The sequence below is a fragment of the Mercenaria mercenaria genome, chromosome 12 (assembly GCF_021730395.1).
Source record: "Mercenaria mercenaria strain notata chromosome 12, MADL_Memer_1, whole genome shotgun sequence".
Taxonomy (NCBI): domain Eukaryota; kingdom Metazoa; phylum Mollusca; class Bivalvia; order Venerida; family Veneridae; genus Mercenaria; species Mercenaria mercenaria.
Genome location: NC_069372.1, coordinates 12,074,116 through 12,098,194, shown reverse-complemented (window position 1 = coordinate 12,098,194; position 24,079 = coordinate 12,074,116). Strand labels below are relative to the sequence as shown.

The 24,079-nt window shown below is 33.2% G+C and overlaps 1 protein-coding gene across 1 annotated transcript; it reads left to right on the top strand.

Annotated features, from left to right (window-relative positions):
* The first annotated feature begins 6,532 nt into the window (after nucleotides 1-6,532).
* Nucleotides 6,533-24,079, top strand: LOC123535206 (uncharacterized). Its single transcript, XM_053518948.1, has 12 exons — nucleotides 6,533-6,655; nucleotides 7,143-7,184; nucleotides 10,654-10,878; nucleotides 14,572-14,775; nucleotides 16,141-16,365; nucleotides 17,731-17,928; nucleotides 18,770-18,898; nucleotides 19,174-19,395; nucleotides 19,941-20,144; nucleotides 20,847-21,041; nucleotides 21,884-22,069; nucleotides 22,421-24,079. The coding sequence occupies exons 1-12, from the start codon at nucleotides 6,607-6,609 to the stop codon at nucleotides 22,486-22,488; spliced, it is 1,947 nt and encodes a 648-aa protein (XP_053374923.1). The 5' UTR covers nucleotides 6,533-6,606; the 3' UTR covers nucleotides 22,489-24,079.

The following is a 24,079-nucleotide window of genomic DNA, read 5'->3' as shown; positions in this document are numbered from 1 at the left end:
GACGTAATACTGTTGGATTATAAGGATCTTACATGCTTGTCTTTTTAAGACCGTTTTTACCACACCCAATGGACACTGTGGAATGAAAGACCGAGCTGTCCCGAGGGTTAGGAAACAACTGTCTTACACAGGCAGACATTTAAAATCATTTCCTTGCATATCACGTTCAAAAAAGATCGTGGTTAAAATAGATTTAAGTATTTTCTGGCATTATTTCTATAGTTTATGACGTCATAATAGTGCCAGTACTATGTGACATCACCTAGGAACACGCTATTTTAGGCAAGGCTTTTCCCTAAGGAAAGAAGACAGGAATACCTATCCCTGGCGCGTGCTCAGACAAATTCATACTCCCCCGCTAGGTAGGCAAGAACACTATAAGAGATAGAGGACAGATGATATCAGACACAATGTCTTTTATCAAATCGTCAAAGAAAACATACGCCTCATCCGGGGATCGAATTCAAGACCCCAGGATGCGTAGATCTGCGCTGTCCATATTGAGCTAGGCGGGTGGGCTCACCGTATGAATTTAGCCTGCTTGTGAATACTACAGATTTCATGCTGCATAATTCTAGCATGTGATTTTGAGAATATATGTCAATTTGATATCATAATACTACAAATAGATAATACTTATTTGTTGTGAGACATATCGTCACTTTCGGAAAATAGATATATATATATTGTTCAAAGCTTGTTCCTTGCAAGTATCTACGATTTAAACATACACATTTAGTGCAAAAGCAATATCATATCATAGGTATCACAATTGAAAATTCTCTAAATGATGGTCAACTTTTACCTTCCGCATCATAATAGTCACCTATTATAGCGTCTAGATTATGCAACCACTTCTGAATCAATATTTCGACATCAGATCTTTAGCACCGCTGTCTTGTCTGCATATGGTTTCATTTATTCCGTCCTCCAACAAGCGTTTTAGTCCCTCTCGCTCAGAACATTTCCAACTCCGCCATTCGCATATACACCTAAAATAGCCCACATAAAATGGTGACCGAAGAAAACTGGAGCATTTTCGTCTTTCCAAGAAGGAAATATTTAACATATTCAACAGTCGCATATGTATTATCATCTTCCTTGAGCACAGAATATAATTTAAATCCCAGCTTTCGGCGAATTTGCGTTTTCCTACAGATATAAAAATTCAACGGTATTTACTTGCTTGCAAACCGACACACATGCTGTAAGAACTGTTTTAGTAAATTGTTTCGAATAAAGTACGGTCTACAAAAGTGTCCATTGGGAAAGATGACTGGTTTGCCGCTCCATATCTATAGGTACAATGTAAATGAAGCAACGCTCTGTCTGTCACCCTGACTCCTGCGTGCAATATTTTTGTAAAAATATTCAAATGGATTGACAAATAATATCTACCACAACTTTCAATAAATATATATGAAGGTTCTATACTTTGTTAGGTAAGAGAAATTGTGTCCTTAGAACTCATAAAACGCACCCAAGCAAATTAATGGTAGATTAAGTTTGGTTGTGTCTGGTAATCAAAGGTTATGAAAAATGAAAAATATATCACGTCCTATAGCATCGGTTTCATTGGTGTTCTATTATTGGTGTTCTGTTATTTAGATATAAATATGAACTTCATGATTCCATAGGATAGGAGAGCACAACAGCAGTGAGTGGGGGTACGGATGTAACTTTTTACGGCCTCAATACGTAACTTACAAACTGCTGCTGCAAATAACAAAACTTATCTAGATCATTTGGAAATATAGACCTAAGCAAAATACTAGCAAATTTGGTTTGTATGAATTAAATGTGCAACACTTTTAACATCGGACTAGCACCTACATGTGCGGAACTCTATGATTTACTGATCCCTTGATCCTAAACGACCAGAAAGATCACTAAACTAAATCAAGGTGCGATGCGGTCATACCGCGCGTATATACCTCAGTTAACAAAAAACAAAACAAAAAAAAAAAAAAAAAAAAAAAAAAAAACAATAAAAAGACATACAAAAAGAAAAGATCCTCTATTTTATGTCCATTAGTTTAACACAGAATGTAATTTTGAGTATTTCCTCAAGGATGAGCTTCAGCGAAATTACATGTTCCTATTCGCACAATAACATGCTACAGCGTGGAGTTTAGAGTAATGTATCAGAGATAGGAACAAACCTGACTGTTTGTAAGTTCTTTAACACAGCACGTTTAATCTTGAAATAAACTATACATATTCTCTTTGTGCACTGGCGTTTATAAGACATAATAGGGACATAAGGACACAACACCGCCATATTGATTTAAACGGAAATAAATAACAATAACGTTTGGAATACAAGGCGAAGGGAAGGGAGTAATTTTAGTATTTCTAATTCGCATTTACTAGTGGATAAAAGAAGATGGTTCTCTTAACGAGTCACTTTAAGTCAAATACTACATGTTTTATATAGAATTTGCATGTTTATTAAAAGAAAACCAACGTTACATTCAGGTATATATTTGTGCCTATTCAAAATTGGTTAGTGGCCCCTTATACATAAATACATAAATGCATTTTCGATTGTTTTGAAATTTTAGAATGCAAGCTTCGTATGCTTATAGGTAAATCGTGCATAAAGGGTACTCACAAAAGCCTACAATAAAGCTTTAACGAAGGTGTCTACATTTTCCAAATATTTTAGCCTGGAACTTTTTTTTCGGTTCAAAACACTCTTTCAGAAAATTACCATTTAATTTCTATCTAGACTATGCACTTTTAAAAAAGAGGTTTGTTTTATGTACTCTGCCTTCTTGATACATACTTTTGGGGCGAACTATTAACTTTGTAATAAATATTTCATGAAAATGTTTCTGTTTTCTACATAAGTTATTATTAGCAGTTAAATACCTAACTTACATCTGTATTAACGAACACGGCTACCTCTCCTTGTTTCAACAAGTTTGTATAACTATTCTACTTGAGAAGAGGAAAACAAGAAATAACTTTAATCGGTTGGAGGAACATGTAAAATATTAAATGGAATATTAAACTGTTTTGTAATAATCTTAATTATTACATTAGTCGCATCATTATACCATATGTAGGCATTGTAACTAAAAATACAAACTTCAAGTAGGAGCTTTCTATATTAGATATATGTGTAGTTACCTGCATCAAAATACAAGGACTGAAACAATTATTAAAATATCATTTCATGAAAAATAGTTATTTGAGCTGAAAAAAATGATTGGGGAAAAATGGAGACAACTCCGCTTAGACTCTATGATAGGCTTAGGTGGCTATTGACCTAGAACCTCATGCAAACTATGCACTTTTTACCTCTGGGAAATGGAATAAGCATGCATACTTGCCACTTGGATTAGAAACCTGAATACAAAACAAATGTAAAGACCCAAATAATTGATTGCCCTGGGAAAGTTGGACTTTTCTGTGATGAAATTTGTCAACAAACAGACGATTTTTTTAAAAATTCAAAACCCACAGAATTCACAAGGTGAAATATGTTGGTAAGGCTACTGCTGGAAAGAGAACAATATAAACTACCCATACATATACGTCAAAGTATGGGAAAAATATCTAGAAATATAAGAAAATCGAAGAAATCAATTTCAGGACTGCTAGATGCATAACTTTGTTATCATGCATGGCATTTAACATAGATAGGTTACTTTTCCTTTGCACTGATATAACATGTACAGGATTAGGTTTAGCAAACGGTGTTCACTCAACAATTTCACTATATAAACAGATTGTTTCCCTTGCGTAAAGAAGGCTTAGGGTAAGTCTCTACCATATGTTAACAAATATGTTTTCCCATATGCCCCGTAACATCTGATTAGGCCGAATTTAAGTTTTACAAACCTGAGTGCACTCCATGATTTCAATGAACATGGGTTTTAGTAAACACTGAGTCCAAGTACGGCTACATTATATATGATAAAGATAATCATCGATGAAAATCAAAGAGTGGACGAAGTGATCCAGCATGAACACTGACTATGAAACCAAGGTTCGTGAGTTCAAGCCATTGCTCTTCCAACTACAGTTACGGCCATTGTGTTTCATGTATGGGCGCTTTGCATCTAGCAAAGTAAAACACAAGGAAATGTTTTGGAATTTGGAGCGTCTTCTGTATCTTGCATAAATGCTCCCACGAAACATTTAATCACGTATAGGTTACTGGTGGCGACAATATTTAACTTGCAATCAAAAAAATATCCATTGTTGATAAATGATTTGATCAGGTTATTGTTTTTTTTGTATATTTCAATCATGTAATAAAAACGGATTTACATTTATGAAAAGAACATATTTCATATTTCTTTTACAAGGGCAAGTGTGTAACTTATAAGTGTTATTCCCTTGATTAAACTGTATGGCGAAAATATTTGTTTTCTGTTTGTATTAAAAGAAAGATTTTAGATGGCGAGTTTCTCGGTGGCAACACAAATAAACATCACAAGTAATCGTTAATTAAACAGAATGATATCAATTTTCCACCTTTAAGGTGAAAAATTTCCATACATTTTCATGTAAACAAGTATTGAAATTTTAGAAATATTATTTCATAATTATATAAATGCGATAATAGTCGAAGACGACGATTTCTCAATGATTTTGATTAGTTTGAATATGCTTGGAGTTCAAGTTATCAAGAGGGCGTGTTTTATATTGAGCAAACGCATTTGTCATTTAATATATAGCAGTGACATGATATTTTCTCGAATATGACTTATTTGCAATGGAAGCATCATGCTGTTATTAATTAAAATTCTAACACGATCCGCAGAAATTACCATATGAACATAAAACAAACAGACAATACATGAACCTTCGATACGACACAGCTGTTCCATTTCACCCTACGATTGTAACATAAGATATTCTACCCTGCTGTTTATATAAACATTTTTTCAGTATTACAGATCGCATCAGATTTTCGGAGACAAACAGTTTTTTAGGCCCCTACTTATTTATCAGTTAGAAGCAACTTTTATCGTGAATAAAATGGCAGTACCGATTAGTTGCCAGATGAACACCAGTGTCATCTATCTGACCGTGTATTTTACAGTTCCCTTAATGCAGTTACGCAAACACCATAAACTACTGTAATGAACTTATAATCCATAGTCCAATCGTCCAGACTTCAGTGTTTAGGTAGTTCATATGCCGAGATGTCTTGATGTGTTTTTCACTATTTGTAAATTCGTGTGATATCATAGAATCTGGAAAGTAGATCCCTCGGAAGCACCGAGAACAAGGCAAATAGTGAAAATTGCAGACTCGGTTTGATTGAGTCTGTTCATGGGCAGTAATGGAAAGAGCAACACTGCCCATGCCTCCCTAGCACCGGCTTAAGCAGTATCATAGGTCACGTGTACTATTTTAGAAGCAGCAATACTCCAAGAACTTTGAATAAAGTATTTGCTTCTGATTTCTTTTAGACCTGAATTGTTATAGAAAATAGCAGTTCCAAAGTTGTAACTACTTTATACTTCCATTAAAAATTAGTTTATATCGAAAAATGTCTTTAAACAGCCCTTTATTACCTCTTGGAGGTGTTTATAACAGCATATATATATGCTGTTATAAGCGCCTCCCCAAGGCAGATGCTGTGCACTCATGATTTAATTAATACGCATCCAAATATTTGCCCATAATTTATTAACTTTAAATATAGAGACATACTTATCATTACTTAATTACTATGACTTTTCATCGGCAGTCACCAATTATTGTTTATGGACAATACATGTCCTTGACAATTTTTCGCTCAATCACATACAAGTAGTAGATATGCTGACCCTACTGTTACATCAACAATTATAGATGCTATTTTATATTCAATCATTAACGTAAAATCTTATTTAACCTGTATAAAGGTAGCAAGTATCATTTCATTTTCAGTTGTAATTGCTTTGCAGAAGAAACTTTAATTATATATTCTTATACACCAATCAGCATATTAAGGAATGGTAGGCAATCAGTAATTTGCTGACAAGCAAACAAGAGTAACTGTTATTCTTCTTGTTTCAACATATTTCAAGAAAAAACATGAAAGAGTTATAAATGGCTTTATTAATACAGCTTTCAACTTATTAGATTAGTATGTAAATTTGCATGAAAATAAAAGAAATTAGATACTGGGTAATATGTTAGGACATCATGTTAACTTGGAATTTTATTAGAAATTTTATGAGCCGTATAAAGAGTATTATTCTTAAATATGTTTCTACAATTTATTTTTTAATAAAAGTTTCAAATATTTGTATTTGAAAGCACACACTGTAAAACGTGTATGCCAGTTTTCGGACTCTTAACATCTGTCTATATGTTTTCATAGAAAGAATTTGAACAAAGTGTTTCTCCTTACAAGTTTCAACGAAATCTTCAAGATTATTTTTCTGTCATATATGAGGGTATTGTAAGATAATTAAACAGACTTATCTGGCAAGATGATATTCTTGATGTTTTCCGCTATAACAAATGTTCATTAATGAATAATTGAGTAGCTAACAGTTTTCTCTCCAATACCCAAACAGAGCTTATTCTGCTGTCTTGTTGTTTTAATGACGAAATATGTAAAACGTCGTGGATAAATCAGATGAGAGGAACAAAATGAACACCTTTGCTGAGAAAGGATGTATAGCTCTTATTATTCTTTCAGGTAAAAGTTTGAAGATTGTTTCTAACTTTTATTAGAAAAACAAATCTTATTGTATAAATTCGTTTTGAGTTGGTGACAAAATTAATTCATTCACTGTTTTTGAAATAAAAAAGCGTAAATCTAGAATTTAAGAATTAAATGTTGTTTCTAATCTAAATAACGTCAATTTTATCAATGCTCTGGCTATTTTAGACAGGGTCGACATCCTTCTAACTGCAGGCTTTTTCTTATTAATTTAACTCTACTTTGTGCATTTAATTGTATGCCGACTGTGCTTTAACCGATGAAAGCGAATAACATACAGCTGTTTCAGCAAAGAAACAAAGCAAAATTGCAGAATTCGTAATGCACATCAGTTGCATCTGTACATTTAACCACGTTAGATCAAGAATGCTTCAGAGAAAACTGCAGAGCGTTAATTTATTGTACCAGTAATCCTGTTTGAGTTGCAAAGAATTTTCGAAATATTATTTTTGATCACTTTCAGTGTTACTTGTAACTGTTACTGCCGCTACAAACGGCATAGAAGGTAAGAGTAATGTATATATATTATTTACTATTGATATACTAAAGGATGTAAGAAACGTTCATATCTATAGAAAAGTAAACGTTTGTTAGTAGCAAAAATGATAAATACGACAGGCATTTTCTTGCAGTCATGTAAAATATTTAAGGTAGTTCTGCACGTTTGAAAAACCGGAAGTGATGGCGTAACGTCATTTATCCGGAAAACGTAGAATAAAGCCAGGATTCGGCGTACGGAAATGAAAATCACTTTATGAATTAATCGAAACCTGTGCGTAAATTTATTACAATGGCACTGTTTCTACATTTCTAAAGTAAAAATATGATATTAAAACATATGGGATGTTAAAAAATTAAAAATAATGTCTTAAAATTAACGTGAAATGTCCGGTTCCTTTTAATCATGGTCAAATATCTCAAAAATAAGCACAGGGAACTATACATTTATTACCCCAAAATTATAGGCCATGTAAATATATACAATTGGAGAAGTTTCAACAAAATCTACATTGTAAAAAAATTCTTTTTTATAAATGTTTTTAAAGTTTCTGATTTTCCCATACACTCCCATTTGAAATATTGCGCGAGGTCCACATTTTTCAAATCAGTCTAGCAAAAAAATCAAGCACACGGCCCTATCTTTTTTATTTGCTAAATTTTCTAGGTATATTCTGAAGTTCTGAAAAATTAGTGTTTAATCAAATTCTACATTGTAGAATTTTTTTCGATCCAAACGTGCAGAACTACCTTAAGTAACTTTTCCGTATGTACAACGGCATAGCTAGTCTTATCAGAGAATTGCAATTATAACAGACACAACACAATGTTACTAATCTCAGCGCTATATTTGCTAATTATTTTGGAGATTACAACAGGGCATTTTCTCCATTATTGTGCAATGGCTTTGGTTCTTCTTTTGTCACTTTGATTTCTGTTGGACAGTACAAATATCGTGAGGGTAGATGTTGGTTAATATATATATTAGCAGTTGTTTTTCATTGCACTCAAGTCTCATTAGTTGAGGAAATCAGTTACCGTTCGCACTATGAGCGCATTATGATGTGCTAGTTATAATTTTTGCTAATTATAATTTGAATATTGTTGGTACATTCAACCTTTATCCAGACACTGTAAAATTCAGAGCTTTGCTTTGGACTGTTGTGAAAATGGTTGCTGACTAAAGAATTATCAGTGACTATTTAGATACTGAATTTCAGTATTATTTTTATGAATTAATGAGCAATCATCAGTGATAGAATATATTTTAACAACTACAAAGGCTAACAATGTTCATATCAGGAAAAATAATATGGTGTTTTTAGTTCCTTGTATTAATTGTTGTCTTGGTTGAAATTGAATATGAACAAACTCATAATAGTATCATGGGTAGTCTTCCGATAATTAGTTAATTAGTGCGGACGTTTAGAACTGCATTGTATATCACAGTTAAATAATATAGCTGGTATGTTAACTTGAACGAGCTTTCTGTACACCTTTAGCATATACCCTATAAGCTGAATGATTTTCCTATAAGCGGAACAAACTTGTGAACTCAATATTATAATAAAGAAATGTTCCAACTTAACATATTTAGCTACTAAATGCTGACCAGTGGAACGGTAAAATAATGCTATATTTGAATTTATATTAACGATAAACTAGCCCTTGGATGAAACACTGGAAAGTTGTAAAGAACAGATGGCAAATAGTTGGATATTTGCAGAACTGTTGTGTGTTGAGTAATACTCGTTCTTATCGAGAATGAACTGTATTCTTTGATTCTTTGCAGTCACCTTGCGTGGCACAGGTAGATTTGTTCGTCATCTGTTTTACTCCGAACGTTAAATATACTTTGATTTCAAAAACTTTCTCGATCTTACATTTAAAGCATGAATAATTTACAAACACTATTGATTTGTTTGTGCAACTGATATATATATACATTGCCAGCATAACGATGTCGGGTACTGAGTATTGTGATATAGATTTTTCTATGTAATTTTAATTTTCACAATATATGTTTTATTTACCGATAAGACAGGTAGTGTTCAAAATTGTGAAACACATTCTGTTCATTTTTTAGTTCTCTAAGAGAATATATATGATATAACTACATTTTTACTACCACTTTATAACAAAATTCAAATCAGGAAATATTAGCCAAAATCTTGCTCATTTTCTCCTTTTGTCTTGACAGCAAAATTCCATGTTGGGAGATAGTGTCATCAAATATGATTTGTACAATAAGTCAATTCAAAATCTTAACCCTTATGCTGGACACAATTGTTTCTTCCTTTGCAATATGTGTAGATCATGATCAGCCTGCACACCCGTGTAATCTGATCACGATCTGCACTGTTCTTTGTTCAGTCAATATCGTTTTGGTAAAGAGGTGTTTGTACCTGCATTGCTAATTTTTGCAAGTCTATTCAGTTTCAAAGAGTGGGTTATAGATTAATAACATTTTGGCTACGATTTGGGCTAGTAATTTATATACTCACTATGGAAGACCATAATGGTTAGCAATGAAATACTATGAAAATAAATCCTTAATCACCATATGTGGAACAAAGTCATTGTACTAAAATGTTTTATATTGTCTTATTTATCTTTCCTACATATAGCGAAAACCCTGACAAAATACTGAATGGGGTCTCCTGTTAGTAACTTTATCAATTTTAAGTACGAAATTTTTTGCTAACAGTAGGGGCTGCTGTATAGCTTTTCCTTTATTTAAGACATTCCTTTGGCGAAAGTTGTTTATCAGGAATTCAATTAAAATATGTGAAATAATCAGGTAGTGGAAAATCAATAATGGAAATTATGAGCTTTGAACGTGTAAGTTTCTTAGAATTGGTCGACATGGGTTTATGAAATAAAACGTTGCTTGTAACTAAATCATTGCAAAATCATTACAAATAGGTATGTAAAAATGTTTCTGCCTGCAACAGTACGTACTTAAGATTAAATATTATCACTTACACTAATCATACTATATTTGCTAGTTATTTTTAAGCCTATATCGTAATGCATTTTCTATCAAAGAAAAAATATATTGGAAAATTTTTGAAGCAGAGAACGATGTATCATTATAATGTGGTTGATCTTTTGATTTTTACAAATGATTGTATCCTTAATGTTTAACCATGGAACGCGCATATATATCAAAATGTATTTAACAGTGAGTGGGCGTAGTAAGTTAGTACATGTATACTTGCTTGAACCAAAAACACAGTTAAAACATCCCCAGGAAATGACAAAGTCTATGAAATGCTTCCTTGTATGCACAGGACACGGGATAGCGAAACAACAGTCGACTCGGATTTTATTTAGTGTGTTCGTGAGTAGTTAATAAATGTGCAGCATTAATCGCTAATATCCGAAATAAATAAATAAATGACTAGCTCATATTTCTACCAATGTATACTCAACAAACATGATAAATACATTAAAATAATCAAAACATTTTGCAGATGCCGTGACAAATGTTGCTCTTCATAAAGAAACGTTACAGTCGCATTTAACACAGCACGACTCAAGTATAGTTGTTGACGGCAATACAGACCAGTATGTGGCAAACGGTTCTTGCATCAATATTGAAAAGAAAGGATATTCATGGTGGCAAGTGGATCTGGGTGATATATACACCGTTTTTTATATCAGAGTATTTCTTGCAAAGGATTGTTGTGATGATATTGGTACGTTTATTTATCCTCCTTCTAACAGTTTGGTTATCATAACTGTAGCCGGTCTGTCGTACACATTTGCTTTACATATCACATGCTGCAAGATGGGTTTCTTTTCTCCACTCAACTATATTCACGTAGTCCTGCATACAAACTCTTTATTTCCAGCTGAAAAATTATAAAGATATATTGTAGGGATAATACACGTTTTTTCGTGTATTAACGTCTGTAGAAGTCCGCGGGATTGTTTGTGACCGAAACCGAAGGTCGAGGTCACAGACATATCCCAAGGGCTTCTGCAGACGTAAATACACAAAACAAACGTGTATTGTCGCTATTCTTGCATAAAAACATTACACGAAGACTAAATGTATTGTTTTCATATGTGATGACATTACGATTCCGGTACTTTCTTTAATTACCATTCTGTCGTTCTTAGAAACGGTAAACATGTTTAACATATCCATTACTAGGGCCCAGAAATCAACAACATTACCAAAAGCACATAATGACGATTTTTAAACGATTTTTTATCTCTCGATATTAAAAACATGAAATTACCAAGAATTGTTCATATAACTTCAAAATTTGGTAAACAGGAGCACAATTTCAAAAATAATAACTATACATTCGAGTTATTTTGAGAACGGACACGTTTGGAGTACGGATCAGTACGAACGTAATGTCAAGCTTTCAAGCTGTTTATATAAATTCTTCGAAAAATTAGACAAAAACATACCGACTGATACCAAAATCATAAATATGATTCCTAAAAACAAACAATCGCACAAGTTACACGCGATTCTTGAACATTCACGGTTATCTACAAAACTGAAACAACACTGAGTTCTATAAGGGAGTAAACAAGGGACGAAGCGAGCCGGAATATTGTTGGGGGCAGTGCATTTGGCGTTGGTAACTGATACAACAAAACAATCTATGGTTTAGATTGCATCTTCTATGCTACAAAAAGAGGTTATTATGGAAGAAACAAGACGCAGGTACCAGGTGTCAATCTGCTGAGAAATATATGTATGTCTCTGGGAAAGCGTTTTAAAAACAAAAATCATGTATTAACAGCACGTGAATTACCTTGTTTGAACAGGATTTTTCTCCCGTTAATACATGGGTTGATCCAGTGAAAAAAGTAGTTTTATGCAAGAATGAATCATTTCTACTTTCTCATCTTTACATTGATAATCATCTCAATATCCATATACTACGTTACATTTCGTGTCTACCAACATAGATGAAACAGTTATATATACCGTCCGGACAGCTAGACAGTTAGCATCAGTAACAAACAGACGTGCAGAACATTTTAGATATTAATTACGCGACTAACATTGGTATACTGTGTTTAGCACCTAGCTTTTTGTTCAGGTACCTTCAGTACAAAAAATTCAAGAAAGTTTGCTGGTCACAAGTGTTTGAATTAACCAGCATCGGCATCCTTAACTGATATTGGTATGCACTTAAACCTATTGCATTAAAGATTAAAACTTTAAAAATGGTGGTCAAATGTTTAAATACCAGCTAAAACTTTCAAAAAGTTATAAACAAAAAACTTCCAACATTATTTCTATGTTTGACTTTTAAAAATAGTTCAATAGCTATTCAAATGGGATGCGATATTGGCATTTACAGCCAAAACTCTTATAACGGACAAAACTATCTTCGGGTAAAATATGCTGCTGTTGTCTATGTTTTAAACCTTTTTTGAAATTTGAACCGAACAAAATGCATTAATGTGTAAATACAGAAACTTACAAGTTTATGTTTGATGACAAATGAACTTTATTTGGAATTAGAAGATATATAGTGTTTAAAGCACTGGATTATTGTAATTTATTTTATTTTCGACAACACGTTGCCGTGTATAACTTTCGTTAAATCTACATTTACTTTTCAGATCAGAAAGGCAGCGATTCAATATCCCCCCGTTTGAAATTCGTACTTTTAATTATCTGTCATCTTATCAAAATTTTCACAAAAATAAGAAAAACGCTTTTTATTTCGATGGATGAGAGTAAAACTGATTTTTTTCTATATCTATATGCACTTTGATCATTTTCCGTCAGATACCTTGATTTTAATGATGTGAGTCTGTAAGCTGTAATAAATGTTTATTCAATGACGCAAAATTTTTAGCGTAAGACAAATGGAAGAGAGTTTAAAATTAAAATGATGGAGCATACTTTACATCATAGTTCTAACTGCTTACTGAAATCTTTCTTTTGATGAACTTTGATATTGCTAATTATGTCACAGTCTGTTTCAGTAAGTTTAATATGATTACGTCCCTTTCATGTAAGATCCATCTGGCTTGTCAGTTACATTGTTCTGCATATGGATTATATTTCATAGTTCTATTGAAAATAAGACATATTCCAACGAAAGAAAAATATGTAAACAACGTAAGAAGTTGGTTCGTTTTTACCACTCAGCATTAAAATAGCTCGAACACTAACAGTTTTTCAACGTATGGCAAACAATTAATTGGCTTTACTCAATTTTGTTTATTTATTTGAAAAAGAGGACTGTTACAAAAAAACATTGGCATATGACGGTAAAACAAACACAACAGTTAGCGGGAGAACCTGTCAGCGGTGGGACACACAATACCCACACAAACACAATTTCATGCACTATAAGTCCACACATAACTACTGTCGCCCGTTTCGTCATGATAAGCCATGGTGTTACACAACTGATCCTACTGTGAGATGGGAAAACTGTGATGTTGAAGAATGTGAAACGGGTAAGTTGATACAAGTACTTGAATTTCTTAACTTCTTACCTTCAAAATGTCCATTTTATTTTCAACAAAGACATGCATGTTCTTACAATGTGAAAAAATCCTTATCTTGAATTTAAAAATGTCGATAAAAGATTCTTTTTCTGTGTTGGCTATTTTCTCTGCTTCCAGCATCCTTGCGCAGTCCAAAAAAAATCCCCCAGATTTATGTTCTGAAGCGTGAGTATTATGTAGTTGTCATGCCTCCCCCACTCCCCCCACCCCACACACCCCAAGAGGAGCAAAAACTTGTAATTTCGAAAGCGGAATAGCGGAAAGCTACAACATGTTAGGAAGTAAAGACGTTATTTGAATACTCAAAGAAGCCAACATGCAAAAGTTTAAAATAACGTCTTTTCGTGTCGATGCGTTGCTGCAGAGCATACTATAACAAAAATTAAACAATGGTCTTTCAGATTTTTTGTCGAATACATGCCAATGCAGCAAACCCAAAACATTCCCGCTGTGGCTTCCGTACCAAGACACCAAGACAAATTGTCGGAAATCAGCTATCATGTACTGGAATATATTTTTTTCGGTAATAGCTTTATCAGATAAAAACAGTTCCTTAACAAGACATGATGGTTATTATACAAAAATATATCGTAAGCTTCATCGCAATAAGAATTCACAAATATGCAAACCATATACGACTATAAAAAGGGATGTATATCGTGTTTGTTTTCTCCGACCCGAGTAAATAAGTTTCGCATCAAATAGTTAATGACAATCATGTGAATTCACGTCAGATCAGCTTTTGCAGGGATATAATTGCATTTTATGAAAATTTAAAGAACATCAGTATTGTGTTATAACTTTTGAAATGCATTGAAACACTTTGAGTTTTTAGCATCATTGGCGATTATCGCACTATTGAATCAGACTTCATTATATTTTTTATCTTGCAGTCACAACTGATGATCTAAATCTAAAAACAGGAACTCAAGTAAAAGCTGTGGAAATTCCTGACTACGAAGATATAACCGACCCTCTACGACATGTTCGTGATTTTGTTTTGCCGAGTAACAGTCGAGCTAGATACGTTGAGTTTCATCAAGATGGTACAACAGACTATTATCCTCTCTGTGAAGTGGAGGTTTATGGTGTTCAAGGTAAATGACTGGTATGTGATATCCATGCAAGACATCACAAAATGAGATCGGTGGAACACAAATAATGATAAGTCTATTCCTTTTTTTGTTATGCTGGTATTACCAATAGGGCCGCATTATTGTGCTTAAGTCTTTTATTTATTTTGTAGCTGCGTGTCACATAAATCATTTTCATGTAGCTACACTGGTATTCATAAGTAAATTAAAACTTAAAAAATTTGTAACATGTGAAAGGTATAAAACTATTCATAGAAATTAACGAACATATTTGGGTGTCTATTTCAAAGATATTGTATTTCGATCAGTACCCGTTTTTTTATGGACATATAGTTATCTATTTTCGGTTGCTTTCACGTTAAAAGCTATCAACTACCGTATTCAACGTTTCAAGAATGTGAACGAAATGTTGTCAAGAACAGTCCTTGCCTTGTAGTTATGTAAAGGCAAACATCTTATAGATACAAGCTATTCAAAACCTCATGAATTACATATGTTTTATAAAAAGATTAACCAATTTATTATTACGTCTTATTATATATAACATGAATTCTATAAGTTGATTATTTGTACCAAACAAAGAAATAATATAGTTGCTGTACAGGCCCCTAATACCTGATAACTTGATCATATATGCATAAAAGAAGGAAATAACAAATTTACCATCCAGGTAAAGAAGGGTTGATAACTTTATTATTTTTGTACAAACCAAGGGAAAAATATAAACACTATTCAGGTTCTTAGACATTTGGATAAATCCGCATCATTTTGGATGCTAAATAGATATCTCTTTAAGGGGATGCATCTCATTAGCTTATGAAATAGATAAGTTAAGTGTCAATAACTCAACGGTTCTATGCATTATCTTTTTCGCTTTTCTTTTTCATTTTTGCATTCTATTTCTGTTTTATTTTTTTTCGTATTTTCTCGTAAGAGCTTTTTTGTTAACAATAAATTCTATACGAGAAAACTGAGGATAAATTGTAATAACAACCTGAATTTGAAAATGTCAAGATACAGTGACCGTCCTTTTGAAAAGAAATGTTACCATTTAGTGTACTTTTGCTCATCAATGACTCATTTCTGTTTTATAAGAAGAAATGATAGTAAAAGGAAAACTGAAATGGAGAAATATGTTGAGTTAAATAACAAGTTTTCAAAAGGTGAATGCAGACTTAAAACAATTAAACTGATGTACAGAAAGGGAGGTAAATTTACATGTCATCCTCCCTGGCTGGTAGAGTTATCTTTCTTAAATACTATTTGCTAAGTACGGGCATGTTTTGCAAATGAACGGGCTCAGATGAGACTAAAACAGATTTATACAAATATCACGAACGTGAAACATTTCGACTCTAATTATTTTAGATGACGTTACCAATGTTGCACTTCGAAAGACTGCTGAAATGTCTACAATAAATCAAGAACATCTATTTGACGAAAGTCTAGGTATTGATGGTATTTCTGATCAAAATATGCTCAAAGAGTCATGTTTTGAGACTGCGGAAGAAGACAATCCTTGGTGGCGAGTTGACCTCTTTGATATATATGTGATATTTCTGGTGAGACTATACAATCGACTCGATTGTTGCAGTAAGTCCGTTCACTTCCTTCTCTCAATTGTTATTCTAAGTGATATCTACAAAATATTATAGTGAGATAGATATACTGTAGTGAGTTAACTTAATTGTTCTGCAACATACTTCACTATGTACTCAAAGTATTAAAAATTTCAAAACGAAATCTGAAAAAAATGGCTACAAAGTATTACAAAATTTAAACTTTAAATTTAGGCCACAGTTGAAGTATGCAAATGTAAGGACAACCTGGTCTACACGTGTGTTGTCTGCCAACAAGTTAAGAGAACGAAAGTGGCCGGGCCCAATGTGTCACCTTACGTTAAGATCAATAACAACTTAATAGTTTACATATTCTGAGATGTTTGTAGTTTGTTGATGGAAAAGTAAAATAAAATTTGAATAAGGTCTTTTTAAATATGCAATATAAAATGCATCTCTATATAAGAAAACGTGCACTCAAACTCTTTACCACAAATCGGAGTTTCATTTGTGTACATGTATTTATGAATGCCATACATTTACGTATGTATTCGCAATTTAGTGTACAAATCAAATAGAACTTCTATAGGCCAAATTAATATTTTTTATTGTTTTCAATTTAGTTTGATGTTCATAAATAAACCCAGATATTTTTTCGAAAATCTGGCTAAAACTAAGCTGGTTATCTATGTTGAAACTTTATACGCGGATTTTGTAACAGCTTGTCTACAAAAAGGTTACCTTGAAATGGTCGTTTGATAATAATGTGACATATCTAATGCTTATGTGTTTATTTACTCATTTGCTGTCATATAGGTCAAATATTGTACTCTTATCTTTCCACTATAATGATAAAACATGCAATGTTATGGAGTTGTATGATTTCCTGTTATTTTTGTGTGACAATATGAGTTTGTGTAGCCTTACGAAATAAAACTCAAATTTTTACGAGGAAAATTAATTTCTAAGCTTGAAATCTCATTCAAAGAAAAACTTGCATCTTAATAATATATCATGAACTTAAATAAATAAATAATACTATGACATTTGTTTTACTTAATATAGACTATGGCAGTTTAATGAAATAAAATTTATTCTTAATAGTGTGTGTTTATTAGATACCTGTGAACTTGCAAACATGCAAACTGTATTTGAGCCGTGCCATGAGAAAACCAACATAGTGGCTTTGCGACCAGCATAGATCCAGACCAGCCTGCGCATTCGCGCAGTCTGGTCAGGATCCATGCTGTTCGCTTTCAAAGCCTATTAGTATTAGAGATACTGTTAGCGAACAGCATGGATCCTGACCAGACTGCGCGGATGCGCAGGCTGGTCTGGATCCATGCTGGTCGCAAAGCCATTATGTTGGTTTTCTCATGGCGCGGCTCATTTAATAAAGGTGATTCAGCGTATGATGTTCAGTTGCGGATAGGACCTTCACCGGACACTATGGCCGAGGCAGTCTTCGTTGAGGGTCAAATAGAAGATGTCCAAAATATCGTTCTTCCGGTAAACACTGAAGCAAGGTTCATAGAACTGATACGAAAAGGATGGGGATCTTTTCACTTGTGCGAAGTTGAAGTGTTTGGAAAGAAAGGTATATGTTGTCATTCTATTGTTTGGGTTTACGTCACACCGAAAAAAGTTTGGCGTTTTCTCAGCATTTAATGGTAGAGAAAGCTACCTAGTGAACCCTAAAAAAACAAAGAAAAATATCAAACAGGGAGTGCCACGCACCAAAAGCGCAGTCATTATTTCAGGCAAGGGAGGGCATCTGGGTCGAACCATCTTCCTTAAGTAATCAAGATGGATTAATTCGTCGCATGATAGAAATCTATACTGCAAGTAAAATCTTAAACTCAAGGAGGTGATGGGCAAATAATTGTGCCATCGGCGACCGTAACCACTCAGCGAAGGTTGCCCAGTTTCATCTCCTGAACAACAGATGCTTATATAAATCATGTTGTCATTCTGAGAAACGGACGAATATAATTTGTTGCACAAGTTACGGAAAAAAAACTAAGCTGTATTGCGATAATGAAGGTAAGTGTTTGATTTATACAGTTAGTGAAATACATAACATTAACAACATGTTTCCTTTTTATTAACAATGTAATATTAACAAAAGAAACGTCAGACAGGTTCAACGTCTTTTTTATCCTTTTGGTACGTTCATATGATTAATAGTTTAAACCGTTCAAATCAATTTAATCATTGTGTACGTTAAATCACTGTGAATGCATTCAGGTTGGACAGAGTACTGTATATAACAGTCATTAGTGAGTTCAAAGTTAAGCGGTTAATTATTTATGTACAGTAAATATGCATTTGGATGTTTTTTTACTTAAAACACAATAAAACTGTCATATTATTTCTTTGTACGCTAATAATTCTCGGTAGTTTGGAAAACTGCTGAGATAGTCTTACTTCTGTTATAGCTGAATGTAAATACGATCCCTGTCAAAATGGAGGCAATTGTTCCGTCATACACTGTGGCGATCTAGATAACTGCAGAAACTACACGTGCGCATGTGCGGACGGCTTTGGTGGTGTTGACTGTGAAGTTTGTAAGTTTAAACGCAATTTATGTTGTTTCTTGGTTTGAAGATCGATCAGAAGACGAGCTATGTCAGCGCTGGTGTTGACTTTATGAAACAGATGTATAAGTTGTGAAAATGTATCCTTCAATTTTAGCGTTACCTAAACAGTATGGATTCAGTTTTCATTTATATAATTCATATTTCTTTATGCTTTATAGTTGAATATTAGATAATAAAATAAGATAAGTTTTGCACATGAAATTAGATCAATGTTCAAAAATTATTTCTCATTTTGTCTGAAGGTACATATAATGTTGCTGTTGGAAAAGAAATTGAGGCGTCAAGTATTTATCATAAGAGCTGGTTTCCAAGTAACGCTATAGACGGTGATACCAATCAGAATATCCTTTTTGGAGCAACGTGTGTGTCCACACAAAAAGAAATGAAACCCTACTTAATGTTAGATCTCGGTAAAGAGTACAACATTACTGGTGTCAATGTTTACAGAAGATCGGACTGTTGTGGTAAGAAAACATTTTGAATTATTATGTTTTGAAACTTATAAACGAACAATTTCAGTGTAGTTTGTGTGTCTGCTCGTTTTCTAAGAACAAATACTGTGACTTTTACCATTGATAAAATATGCTGCTCTAAGAAATGCGACATAAATGAATTAAACTTTAAACTGAAATGATTGTAGATAACAAATACATAACGTCATCATCTTATTCCACCAAATCTTTGTTGAATAATGGGAAGGACATTCTATAAAGAATAATGACATTAAGCCATTTTGCTATCTTTGTTTAAACGTTGTTTAGATTATCCCTAGTACTTGGATCATTCAGTTCGATTGAATCGTTTCTACTTGCGACAGTAACTACGTCAATCATAAGATCGTCATCTCTGTCTCGATGTCTGCTTCAAAACTAATTATAGACAGTTAATGAGTTACTTACCAATTCCTTAATGATCTTTGACGTAACGAAAATGTATTTAAATTCCACTTTAACACCAGTTTCAAAACATTAAATATATTCAGAATAACACAGCAATACTTATTTTAAAGCGGAAGATTTTGAAGCTATTGAACTGTTTTTCATGATGACAACATGGATTAGCTATGGGTACACTGATGAGCGTACCGAAAGCATGTCAAAGTTTGGGATATTCCCATATGTCGCAACAAGACATGTAAAAGTTGTGGCAAAGGAAGAGCAGCCAACATTCCTACAGATCTGTGAGATACAAGTGTTTAGCATTTGTCAGGAAGGTAAGGTATTCTTTTAGAAAGTGAATTCGTTAAGATGTGTATTATATGTATAAACTAGAATATCATATCAGATCGAATAGTTTACCAGAAGAAAAAATATAATATAGATTTAGCCGGTATTATAGGGAGACACGATATATAATTGTCACTAAATATATATCTTTTATAGGTATCCAGTTTAGTTTTACTACATAGTTTACTAAAAGATCTGCTCCTTTCCCATATAGAACTCTACACGAGTTGTTTTGTAATAGGAATGAAGGGTATCTGAAATTATTACTAAAATAATCATCGAATTGTTTCTTTCATAGAACAACCTTGCAACAACTAGTTAATGATCATTTGAATTTGTGTTGGGGATGGTTTCCTGGTCAAGTGGTTAGGGTCACTAACTTAGAATCACTTGCACCTCACCATTGTTGATTCAAGCCTCATGCGGGCCGTTGAATCCTGTGATGAAGCCATCAAGCTGGCTATCGAAGGCAGGTGGTTCTACCTGGTTGCCCGCTCGGGCCGTTGAATTGTTTTTGTGAAGAAGCCATCAAGCTGGCTATGGAAGGCAGGTGGTTCTACCTAGCTGCCCGCTCGTGATAAATTCATTCATACAGGGGCAATAAAGGGCATTCCTGCACCATCAAAGCTGGAAAATCTCTATGTGACCAATAATGTGTCGGTGCCTTAAACCTAACAAAAATGTTTCAGACTTCACAGTTACAACATCTCCTAAGACAATGGTTGAAGAACCAATGCCTTTCATACAGATGCGATTCTCATTGTCAGACAAGTACAGTGATGTTGTCAAGTCGGAAGAGTCATTTAAAGATTTGATCAGACAAGGATTGTCCAGTCAAACCGGTTATTCGGAGGACAGTTTTCGAAATATAGAAGTAGAAAAAGGTATATTATATAGAACATAGGTTTAACAATGATGCAATTCAACCATAATCGGCTAATTCAGCTAAAGTATGTAAATTGACTCTCACACATTTATTGGTGGAAAAGAATCCCTAAAACAATTTGTTTAATCTGTTTAATTGTACGATTACAGTTGATATAAATCTGACTGGCATAAATATTTCATGCAAATAAAGTCTGCAATATGCAACAATTTGAAACTATGAAATAATCAGTAATGTACATACCATTGTTTATACAGATAGAGGTGGATTTCGTCTTCTTACTTTTGCCTTATCACTTTCAGACATTTTATATGAAGTTTTGTATAACTGAAGATATTACAGGATTTTAAGCTGAACTTTAAACAAGTGCCTTTTTGACAATAACATTGCCTTCTGTCATTAACTTTTTTCATGTATAATGACATACCAGCCCTGTTTTACCAGCCAGATGGTTGCAGATGCACGTACATCCTCTTATCATAATGGGGACAATCGACAAAAACATTCTATTGTTTGATAGATTGATTTTAAACAGATATTTAAACAGAAAACATATCCAGGCAAAATTACGTATGTTTGATTGAGTGCATCGTATTTACGTAATATGTAGTTTTGAAAGTATTGCGTGGTAATATATTGTAAAGAGTACAATAACAGCCATTTTACGTAAATGACAAAGGCATACTTCGATCAGGGAAAAAACACGTCTCTAAGTTTCTGTCTATTTAGAAGAAACAGGGATGCATGATATAAGTAACTTTGATTTGTTTTAAATATTGTTTATCGGTAATATTAAAGCTTGTTCTTTCGAAAACGTATTTCGATTGCAATCTTTTATAGAACCTTTCCGTGTGTCATTTGAACTTCATGCTATTGAGGGAGATAGGACAACATTGAATAACATGTTGAAGAAGATAGAAACTCTAAACAGATTTGGCATTCTAGAAATTGAAACCAAAGATGGTCAGCTATTAGCAATTACCGCTGGAAGTCTACAATATCATATGATTTTTGTAGAAAATACAGGTAATTGAATGATAATTATCTCTTTCTGCACTTCTTTCATAAATGTAACCTTGAAACATTTAACCTTTCCGCCCTTGAATACAAATATTAAGCAAAAGTTAAAAATGTTCATTTTCATATAAATGATATTTTTAGCATATTTTATAATCCCGTATATCTTCGATCATAGTACGCGGAAACGAGGTTTTACAGACATTATTTACCTTACGTTTACGAAAATGAATGTAATAGGCATTAATATAAAGTACGTTTTAATTTTAAACTTCAACTACACAAACATATTTGTTTATTATGATTTCAGGCACATAAAATTTTCCAATCTATACATTTTGCTTTTTTTCATGAATATAGGAACAAGAATTGACAGTCCGTTCTTCGTGATAGCTTCTGTCATCGTTATGGCAATAACCTATATGTGAGACAGAAGAGAGGGGCGAGCTAAGAATAACAATGTGATTAACACTGGCTCAGATTATAGTATATTACACGTATATTATGATGTCCCAACAAGTGCCTTGGTACAAAGACTAAAGATATATAAATTGATAAAATGACAGTCAATATCATTGTGTTGTTATCTAATCATATCGAGAAGGACTAACGTAAATCCTGTATTACATAACATGAGAAATTGTTTTTGCTGTGCTCATTTTATAAGCTCGTATATTTGATGAAAAACAATTCTTCACTAATCGCAGTGACTGTGCAAAGTTTTAAGTTTTAGAGGGCGTGGACAGTAGCATCCATTTCCACTACCGTTCATGAACAGGCTCAATAAAACCAAGTAACATTTTTGTTTATTTGTCGTGTTGAGCGACCTGTGGAGTTTTCACTTTTTCTATTTTAAATTTATTATAAATTCAAATGATTTTCTTTCATTTCTATTACATTTATTTAATATTGTTGTTTTAGTTCCTAAGGACGATTATATCTAAGAATGTCATTATGCTGTATCATCTCTTTTTCAAAAGCAAAACATGTGTATAATCGTTAGAAAATGTTTTCAATTTTAGAAGAGCGTGTCTTACCGTTTTACACGAATCACACTGATAAACATATTCACACATAAGAGGTGTAAGATTTTGCAAAGTTTTGAGAAAAATGCAGTTCTGTCTTCTTTATGCATTAGCTTTAACCTTTAGCCTGTGGGCAATACCATTCATTATTCAAACGGGTGTTCACTGAAAAATTACTGATTGAATAGCGAGCAGAGCAGACCATAATCAACCTGCACGGATGTGTAGGCTGATCGTGGTCTGGTTTAGTCGTAGAGGCAGATTCATTTATCGCTAGCAGGCTAAATATTAAGATAAATGTACAGTCTTACGGTATGTTATTATAGAATTATGTAGCTTAAACATTAAGTTAGTCTGAAGATAACACTCAAATTTGTTGATGACCATAATTGTGTTTTTTTAGGATTTTGTGACTTTGCGCTTCAGGACGTTTTGGATTAAGTCCATTCAATTTGTAATAGAATTCAGCTAAAGGGCGTCAGGGGTGTTGCACATTCAATTACCTCTTATATTAATTTTAAACCTTAACCGTCTGGAGTAATAGGAGTAAAAGGTTATTGATTTAGAAAAGTTAATTAAATATATTTCAATCTTGAATAAGGACGTGTCAATAAAAGTAAACGGTGACTAGTCGATGTCTTTTTCTTGCCTTTTTCGTTTTTGATTCGACGTGAGCAATTCTGATTGTAAGTTTAATACGCGTATCATGTCAAGAATCGAAATAATCAAATGCATTCCATATTATATTAGTGATGTCGGTTCAGACATCATAAACGTGTTGATGAAAGTAATTTATATATTAAAACAACGGAATTAGATATAAATGTTTTACTCATATCAAGATTTGATATAGAGCTTTGCAATATTAAGATCGATATACGGTAGTTTTAAGTATTCGCAGCAGGAAGAGGTATGATCACCAGGAAAATGCATTGTTTAGAAGAGACGAGATCACGATGGTTGATTTTTGCACAAGTACATGTAAGAGTCGTAA